The 10828-nt window shown below is 32.8% G+C and overlaps 1 protein-coding gene across 1 annotated transcript; it reads left to right on the top strand.

Annotated features, from left to right (window-relative positions):
* Positions 1–3642: 3642 nt before the first annotated feature.
* Positions 3643–5522, top strand: LOC114401883. The gene is made up of 4 exons (XM_028364462.1): positions 3643–3874; positions 4733–4806; positions 4946–5137; positions 5220–5522. The coding sequence occupies exons 1-4, from the start codon at positions 3643–3645 to the stop codon at positions 5520–5522; spliced, it is 801 nt and encodes a 266-aa protein (XP_028220263.1).
* Positions 5523–10828: the final 5306 nt, after the last annotated feature.

The raw sequence follows: 10828 nt of genomic DNA, 5'->3' as shown, positions 1-10828 counted from the left end.
AATACCTATTAAATGTACTCTCAAATCTTAAGCTAAGATCTGGGGTTTAAGCAACAAATAAGATAATAAATGTGAAATAAACGATGGTTCTTACCTTTTGAACATTAACTGCAAACCTCTTGAACCCTGGGTTTTTGTGAGCATATTTCTGTTCTTGAGGTAATGCCTCTAAGTATGATTAAAGGGTCTAACCCTTTGATTATGATTATCTTTGCCTTATAATGGACCAGCAGATAGGTATTCGTGATGAAGGTAGAACTAGGAATAAAGACTATTCCAAGAACTACAGAGCCTTAGGGATTGTAATGGAAGAATAGAACCCTAATAGTTTTTATTACATAGAGTGAAAAGATTACAAAAGTTGTTTTTTTACTTTTTCTTCCACCCTTAACTATGCCCAAGAAACAGAAATTATAATAGACTAGGTGCTACTTGACTTCCTTATTAACTTCCTACATCAATTCAATTGTCCTATCAAGATATCTTATCGGGTATACAAGTCTCCCAAAGAGTTATTTGTAAAGAGTTGTTGATAAAAGAGGTGATTCGCTTTATGTATTTGGGGAGTATTCGGATCGTGAGGTAGTTACATTTTGTCGTCAGGAGTGACGGTTGTTTTGTATGGTGCTCTGACACGACAGGAAGTCTTTTCAACTTCTCCCTCATTGGCAGAACCGTTGCTCCTTTTGAACCGTTGCAAACAATCTAACTGTGGAGGTTTCTTTTGGACCAGGAAAATATTGGACACCCAATATTTTTAAATTTGTTAAATTTGAGGAAAACTTGTTTTGAAACAACAACAAGGCAAATTTACGTGGGAGGGTTGGTTTTAGAAACTTTTTACTGAATAGGGTCTGATTTATAAGAAATTACGGGGGGGGTTTGTTTTCTACGTGGGTGCCGCCATTGACACCGACGGGAAGCTTGAACCGCCAGTGGCAATGGCGGGATAGGGGCTGACTAGGAGAGAGGGGGAGGGGTGCCGCCAGCAGCAATGGCGGGATGGGGTAAAACAGGAGAGAGAGAAGTGTCCCGCCCTTGGAGATGGCGGGATAGGAGAGAGCGGTACCGCCAACAGTGGTTGCGGGACAGGGGGAGAGAGGATCCCGCCAACAGTGGTTGCGGGATAGGCTTGGTCTGCACAAAACCAGCTATCTTCACGTGATATTTGAAGATACTATGATATTTGAAGATTCAAAAGACTTATTAACTCACTCTTTTCACTTTTAAATAGTAAAGATGCAAAAGACTTTCTTAAGTTCCCCACCTGACTTAATTGCTGTCATCGCAGTCAACAATATTAATGGTGTTGGGTTTACGGTATGGAATGAGAGAATTGCGTTAATTAAACTGTACACGTTGCAATATATACTAACTTGGAGATATTTAAAACCTATTGCTTACGAAGGATGTGTTTGAATTTCTTGTAGAAATTTTTTAAAAGTTGGAGTTATGTTTAGTTGCTTTTGAAAAGTATGTTTGAGAGTAGATTTTTTTTTTGTTTAATTCAGTTTGTGAAAAGTAAGATTTATAATATTTTTATAAATTCAAGACAAATAAGACTTATAATACTTTTATAAAATTCAGTTTGTAAACTTAAATTTACTAATCCAAACATGCAAGACGATACTTAATTATTATGCTATGCTATGAGAGAAAAAAAAATGCTGAGTATTAGAAAAATATTTTAAAAATTATTTGAATCTTCAAATATCATAGTATACGTGTGTAAATATCAGGGGGAGAGAGAGGTTGTGTTTGTGTGGGTTACGTGTGTGTGGGTTACGTGAATGAATGAAGGATTGCACCTTTTTCTGAAAAGCCTGCACACCTATGTTCACGTGAATGAATGAAGCACCTTGCAAGCAATAGCTTTCAGAGGTTCTGAAAAGGCTGCATATATAGCATGTTAACGTTAAAAAAAATTTGAACGTTGGGGGTGGGGTTTAAGTTTTGGGCTATAAAAAAAATGTTGAAGTCATTATTCTTTACGTTTTACGTTTACACAACTTCCTTAGTTTGCTTTCTCTTTCTTTCTTCTTCTGGAGTTTGAGAGATTATTGTGTTTGTGTTGTTGTGTGCATTCATCTTTCAAGTGTGCTTCAAGTGTGATTCAAGTGTGCTTCAAGTGCCCTTAAATTCCTGGTATGTATTTTCAAAGTAAATATACTAATATATATTATAAGTTTAAGTTAGTTAGTATTATAAGTTAGTTAGTATGTAAATAGTAGGTTAGTTATTATTAACAAAAGTTCTAAGTTTAAATTAGTTTGTATGAGTAGCTATTGTGTTATTATTTTTTACTTATTAATAAATATTCCAATATTAGGTTAGTTAGTATGAAAATATTATTTGGTTAGTTAGAATTAAAATTTTATTTAGTTATTCTTATTGTATATATTGTTAGATGTTATTTGGTTATTGTGTATAATATTTTAGTATTAGTAGTAATTGTTATTTTGTTAGTTAGAATTAAAATTTTATTTAGTTATTGTTATTGTATATATTGTTAGATGTTATTTGATTATTGTATATAATATTTTAGTATTATTAGTAGTAATTACAGCATAGCATAGCATAGAATATTATTATTAATTTTTTTTATCAAAGAATGAGAATTTTATTATGAATTCTAGAAATATCTGTAAAATAAAATATATTCTAACTCAAGAAATATAAAATTTTTTAAAATAATTATTCTTTCTTATCAACTTGTTTCAATTATTTTTGTAAATTTATTTTATTTGTGTACTACATATATAATTAATTGTATTCTTAATTATTCGTAGAATTAAAATATATGATGCAGGGGTTGACAAACTAATTATTCTTATGAGTTTTAAATAAGAAATTATTTTATAACTTAATCTCTAGTAAAAAAAATTGTATGAGTAAGTATAATTGAAAATAATATTATATATTTGTTTAGTTAGTATAAAAATATTACGTGTATATATATTTAGTTGTTGTGTATACTCTTAAATATATATACATGGATGATACTTTAGGATCAAATAAGTAATATTAGATTTTTTAGTATTAGGCACAAGTTAATATTATCTTTAGGTATATATTTATAAATTTTAGACACATCTAAATTTTTAGTTTTTGTAATATTAAATATTTGACACTTAAATAAATAATTGTAATATTAGACACTTCACACACGTAAATCTATCTTTTTAGTATTATAATTTTGTATTTTAAATAAATGAGATCATAATTTAATATTATTTGAGTTAATTATTGTTTAGTTAGAATGATATATATATTATTTGTTACTTTTAATTTGTACGTTATTATTATTTGTTTTAGAAAATTTAAGTGATTAAATATATGATACATTGTACATTATTATTATTATTTTTGTATATATATTATTGAAAAGATTTTTTGCATTTCAATATTTGTTTGTATTATAAATAATTTGTTAGTCTATATTTTATTCAATTATTTATTTGTTAATTGTAGAAAAAAAATTACTAATAAATTAAAGTTTTCTTCACATATATTTTAATTTATGTATAGAATATATTAAAAATTGCCGAGTTTGATTTTTTACAAATTTATTGTTATATATTTAAAGTTTACTAATAAATTAAAGTTTTCTTCACATGTATTATATTTTATTTTGCAGCAGCAATGACATCTTCATCATCATCTTCATCACACATTAACATTAAATCTGGCCCCATCGATACTGATGTATTATGGATGCAACCTAAGCATGTTTCAGAACATGTTTGGAATGGGGAAGAAGAAAGGAAATTGCATATCAGACGAGCTGTCCCCACGTATCAAGGGGAAGAACAAATTCCAGAACAAATTTTTCCTTTTCTTCAACAATCTGGTTTCGGGTGGATTATCAAGATGGGTTTCTTAAAAATAAATGCCTCACTAATTAGTGCTCTGATAGAAAGATGGAGGCCGGAAACACATACGTTTCACATGAGATGCGGAGAGTGTACTATCACTCTACAAGACGTCTCTGTGTTGTTAGGTATAAGTGTGGATGGTTTACCATTAATCGGTCCAACAAATCTTGATTGGGCTGATTTATGTGAGGAATTATTGGGAGTCAGACCACAAGAAGGTGAAATTAAAGGTAGTGTAGTTAAATTAAGTTGGCTGGCTCACCATTTTGATCAAATTAATAATGACGACGACGAAGAACAAGTGCGAAGGTTTGCCCGTGCATGGATACTGAGATTTATTGGAGGTGTCTTGTTCGTTGACAAAACCAGTAACAGAGTTTCGGTAAGGTACCTTCAATTTTTACGTGACTTTGAAGAATGTGGTAGATATGCATGGGGAGCTGCCGTACTTAGTTTTCTATACAGAGAGATGTGCAGTGCCACCGATTATAAAACTAAATCAATCGGAGGTATGTGCATCTTACTACAATTGTGGGCATGGGAACGATGTCCCACCTTGGCTCCAAAGAGGACTCCTTCCCACATAGAAAATACACCACTAGGGCACAGGTCAGTCATTTTTAACAGCGTCTTTCATTTTAATAGAATAAATGGTTTTAGGGTATATTAAATTTTATTCTTTGTAGGTGGCTGCGACGTGGAAACCAACATATCGGCAATGATGATGTGAAAGTTTTTCGTCGCAAGTTCGATATTATGAAACGTCATGAGGTAAGAACCATGCTATTGTATTTGTAAAATAAAAAATTATATGTCTTATTTTACTACAATGTTCACAACTATGTTGTTATATGCAGTTTGTGTGGGAGCCTTACCCATCAACCGTTATGTCATTCTTGCCTCCCGTTTGTTTAGTCGGAAGTCTCGCGTGGTACGCGGTGGTGCCACTAATTTGTTTCCAAGTTATTGAGTGGCACCAACCGGACAGAGTCTTGAGACAATTTGGGATGCAACAACCAGTTCCAGAGTCTCCTTCACAACCCCTAAACATTCATGGCATAACATTAAAGGGGAAACATGACGAAAATTGGGGGCAATTGTTCGCCCCAATGATTCAGCAGTGGAATAATCGGCATGCATTGAGGGTCGACGCTTATCCCCGACAAGAAGGCCTATTGAGTTTTAACTCGGACTACATGGTCTGGTATAGGCGAAAGACAAAGATGTTTGTTGACCCAGAAAATGCAAAGACGGCTACATTGGTATTTTTTACTTTTTTTTCAAATTTTAAGTTGAACTTTTATTTAATGATGGCCATTAATTTTGTTACCGTTACAAATGCAGGGTGAAGTTGCAGAGGCATTACAATACATGGTGTCTCCTCAAGGGAGGAAAACATGCACATTTGATGATCTCGTGCCTTATGTGGAAAAAATTACAATTTTATCCGAAGAGCAAGAGAGAGTCACTGAGCCAGTGTCACATGGTCCCGCATCAGAGCGTCAATTTCCCGCACAACAGTTTCACATGCTTCAGTCAAGTATTGAAACTCAGGGGATAGACAGAAGAAGGGACACTGTTGAAGCGGAAGAATATTCCCAACAAATGGCGGAGCGTGGCCATGGAATGTATTTGCTTAGGTTTTGAGCCCTCAATTGTTCCGAACTAAACCCTAATCCTAAAATAAAAACATAACCCTAACCCCTAAAAATTAGCCCTAACCCAAAAATGTTCAGCACTAAACCGTTATACATGAGTTAGCCCTAACCACTAAAATAAATAAAAAAAGTAACCCTAAAACCTAACAAAAAAAGAACTTAACATGAACCCCTAAACAATAAGCACTAAACCCTAAAATAAAAAAAAGAACTAAACCCTAACCCCTACAATATAAGAACTAAACCCTAACGCTTAAACCAAAAAACTAACCCTATCCATAAAATATTAGAACTAAACCCTAACCCCTAACAAATAAGAAGTAACCCCTAACCACTAAAAAAATAAGAAGTAACCCTAACCCTTCAAATTCAAAAACATAACCCTAGACCTAAACTAAAAAAAATTAGCCCTAACCCATAACATATAAGAAGTAACCCCTAACCCCTAAAAAAATAAGAACTAACCCTAACCCTTCAATTTTAAAAAACTTAGCCGTAATCCCATAGTTCTAAACACTAAAACCTAAGGCTTAGACCCTAAACACTAAACCAAAATACTTAGACACTAAACCATAATGACTAAGTCCATAGTTTGTCATTGTAGATAGTTAAAAAAACTAAGGTAGACAAAATACTTACACACTAACGTTTCTAACTAACGATCAACACCAATGTCACTCAACCTCGATTGATCCACTCCATTTATTTCAACTTCTAAATGTAATTTTATTTCATTAGAAGCACACATTCAACAAAAAGTAACTGACGATTTCATTGAAGACCAACAAGTAAATACATTGAACAAAACCTAAAGCAATACAAGATCGTCATGTAACATACATAAATCAATTAAATGAATTACTCCCACGGTCAGATTGCATTGGACATCGACGCCTATTGTGCCCTTCAGCTCCACATCTACTACATTTTTGTCGGTGGTCAGATGGTTCGACCCAATCCATCTCATTCCTTATCCTTGTTGATTTTGGCCGACCTTTCGCACGAATTGTAGTTGGGTCAGGGATTAGTGTCCATGCCTCATCAGAAGGAGGAATTGCCGCTTCATTCCCAAGAGGCCACCACTGTGCGGAGTATGCTTTTAAGATGTGTTCATTGGTGTAAACAACATCTATATATTGGTAGTAGTTCATGCTCACATAACCACAAGCTGCAATAATGTGTGAACATGGATAGTGAAGCGCAGAATACCTTCCACATTGACAATAATGGCCATTCAAGTTAACTGCCCATTTTTGTCCGCCACGTTGCGTGATAGGATTGAAGGTCTCCTCTACTTCAAACCTTGTCGAGTGGATATCGTACACACGAACGATGTGCGAACAAGCTTGTTCTTGATTTTTCCTAAGTTCTGTAACAAGCTTAGAACAATAAACTTGGCCTTCTCTTAATTGTCTTTGGGCTTGGCGACCACGATCAACAAAGTACTTTCGGCACCTACTATATGTTGACTTGACCAACGCTGTTATTGGAATGCTACGACAATCTTTCAACACCTTATTGACACATTCTGATAGGTTGGTTGTCATGTGACCATATCGTCGTCCAGATGTATCGTAAGCCATGCTCCATTTTTCCTTTGAAATGCGATCAATCCATCTTGCTATGGCTGGACTCAGTTGACGAAATTTTTCTAAGTTTTGATCAAACACATGCTTGCAAGGAGTGTACGCTGCATCAAATTTGTTATCATCAAAAGTTGTACGTAGACATCAAACTCAAATTAAATTAATGTATAAAATCAACCTTACCCAATTTCTTGAACATCTCTTTTTGTTTCGCGTTGTTGAATTTGCGATTGAAATTGCTGGCTATGTGTCGGACGCAGTACACATGATAACCGTGGGGAGGTTGCCAACCAAGATGTTCGTTAGCGACAGCAGACTTTATACTCGCGTGACGATCAGATATTAGACAAATTCCATTCTTATCTGTGACGTGTTCACGCAAGTGGGCCAAAAACCATGACCATGCTGTTAGCGTCTCGCCTTCGACCACGGCGAATGCTAGAGGAAGAACACCACCATTTCCATCTTGCGATGTGGCCATTAACAGGGTCCCACGGTATTTGCCGTATAAATGTGTGCCGTCAACTTGTATGATTGGCTTACAGTACTTAAAAGCCTCTTTGCATTGACCAAATGTCCAAAATACTCGATGAAACTGACGATGTTCGCGACTTACCCTATTACCAACAATAGAATCGTCATGTAGTATTTGAAAGTAAGAGCCAGGAGAATGATTTTGCATGTGTGTTAGCCATGACGAGAGTTTCGCATACGACTCTTCCCAATCGCCATATTCAATTGCAATCGCCTTTTGTTTGGCCATCCAAGCTTTTCTGTATGAAACCTTATAGGAAAATTCACTATTTATCCTTTCTTGAATCAAAGAAATTTTTATTGATGGATCTTCTCTGATCATGCCTGTAATTCAAATACTAAAATAAAATTACAAATTAAAATAACAAATAACACAAAAGTAGGATAATATGAACATAAAAAACGTACCTACTACGCAAGTCGCAATTAAATTTGAATCAAGCTTCTCATGGTCTTGTGTCATAGTCATATTTAGACATGTGTGCGGTCCACCCCATTGTGTCACTTTCCATGCATCAGTTTTTTTGGATAAAATTGCCCTCATATAAAAAGGGCAAGGAGACTCTTCGGTGTTGTTGGGACAACAAACGATATATTTGTGTGATTTCGTTTCAACAACCTTAAAAGTTTGATGCACCTTCATCACATATTGTTTCAGTGCATTTTTTACCGCATCTTTACTGTCAAAATCCATGCCAACATACAATTCTTGTCCAACATTAAAAGTCGTTGGCATGTCCAGACCACAAATGTCCTCCTCGTCCGGATGACTCCAATTGATATTATTATAATGCATAGCATCATTCCAAAATGGATTTTGAATTTGTGGTACACCTAATAATTTTAAAAAAAAAATCATGTCAACAAACTACTCCTATTTAGTTACCATTAAATACAATTCTCATAAAAAGATAGATGTATTCAACTAATTTTGTATTTCACAAACATTTACCTTCGGTTGGGTGAACAATTGAAACTGGTTCAACGATGTCAGTGACTTCATCGTCTGTATCAGATATTCCATCATCACTATCATCTTCATTGAACGACTCTTCAACGTATGAGTTAGATGCAAGGTAATCGTCATCATCATCATCTTCATCATCATGTAAATTACTTATATTTCTTGGCAGTTCCGATTCATGATGAGATACATTACGTCCACATGACGTAACAGAATTTGCAGCATGAAACATCGAACCACCAGCAACATCCTTTTCTACGTACAATTCTAAAACTGACATTTGTTGTTGTTGTTGAAAACTTTCGATCATAGTTTCAACATCTTCGTCATCACAAATTTGCAATGCAACATATTTTCCTGAAACTAAAAATCTACAACTTATAGTAGAAATAATTTCATTATTTTCTAACTTTACCTTATCTCCAATTTTTTTTTTCAAAGCATTGAAACTAATTCCGCGTTTAATCTGAATGGCCTTTTTACTGCCTTCAAATATTACACCATCACTGTCTTCATATACTCTTCCATTGAAATACAACACTGTAATAATTGAATTCATGATATACCTACATCATCAAAATTAATAATAATTAATCATAACAATAGGAGTTTTAAAATAAATAATTACTCATACTAATTTTATAATAAAAATTCTAATTAAAAAAATTAATTCACTTAAACTTTGCCTTCAAATATTAGTCTAACAAATAAAATCATTACTTCAATTAAATATCAAATATTTATTTGCTTCCTCTATTAAACTTAAACTTCACATTCATACTTTATTCTAAAAAAAAGTACTCTAATTAAATAATTTATGGAAAATTCCAATTTTTTTTCAAAAAAATTCCAGACAAACACAAAATGGAAGGGTTATAAATGAAAGGATTACACTTTAAAAAATTTCAGACGAAACATGGCCAACACGCCTAGGCGCCCCCATATTTGTATCTTCGAAGTCGTTTTTCAGTACTAATTAACGAGAAGAACTTACTTAACTCAAATGACATATATTCGGTAATGAAGGATATATCATATATATATACATATGACAAAATTAGTAGGAAAGTATACTATCTATATATAGGAATGGAGGACACAGATAAATAAGGCATAATTTTTCCTCCATCTCTACTTAATAGTCTCAATGGTTAATTAATTAAATTACATGCGTGTATATGTAAGGCAAAAAATACTCGGTGAACAACTAATTTAAAACTTAGTGAGACAAGGAGATAAAAGAAATATATACAATTCAAGTATAATAACTAATATGATATATGTGATAAAAACAAAGAGATACAAAATTAGTGAGTGTTAAAGAATTAATTCAACTATATTTTTTAATTTTCTGCACTAGTGATTGCTTGGAGAGAAAAAATATTCACCTACTATTTTTCGAAAATTGGACAAGTATTAGACCTGATCTAGTATAAAATAATCTAAAAATCCAAGTAAACTTCTTTTATGATTATTAAAAATCAATAAATTACTAATAAATATAGTCACGAAAAATTGTTATTCCCATGTTAGTAAATTTAAATGACGGAACTTTTAAAATTGGTAATATTTTTCTTATTGTTTTTATAATTAAAATTACAATTTCTTTTTGTTAACTTATATTAAATTTTATTACAAGTAAAATAATACTTCTTACTCAGACCAAACAACAAAATACTTAAGAAATAGCATGTAATTATTTTTTGTCTTAAATTAAATTATATGTCAAATAATAATTCAGACGCAAAAACCATTAACAAAAAGGCTTACAAATAATTACTACTAATATTTTTTAAATTTAAAATGTAATTTACAAAATTAATAGACTTAAATTTGAGCTTCAAATTTCATTCTAACCATAATATTTGTTACTTCAAAATAAAAAATTTGTACATCATAAATAAACAAAATGATAGAAAACTTTAATTAAATAAATATAAAACATCCTTACTTACTATAGAATCAAACTTCAAAACTGCTTCTTCCTCTTTCACAATACTCTCTTCGGTCTCAAATCTATGCAAGTGCAGAGTGTGATTCAAGTTTGCTCTATTTAAAGAATTTCTTTAGCAAAAAGCAAGGTACACCATTATTAAAGTAACTCTGTATGGAAGTCACCTCCTACATGCGTAGCTGATGCGTAGCTGATTAAGCTGTCATGCATGCATGTCATTTATGATTTCTCTATCCAATACAGTGCCCTATTCTCCT

This window comes from Glycine soja, chromosome 20 (genome assembly GCF_004193775.1).
Source record: "Glycine soja cultivar W05 chromosome 20, ASM419377v2, whole genome shotgun sequence".
NCBI classification, from domain to species: Eukaryota; Viridiplantae; Streptophyta; class Magnoliopsida; order Fabales; family Fabaceae; genus Glycine; species Glycine soja.
This window is presented reverse-complemented; position numbering and strand designations above follow the sequence as displayed.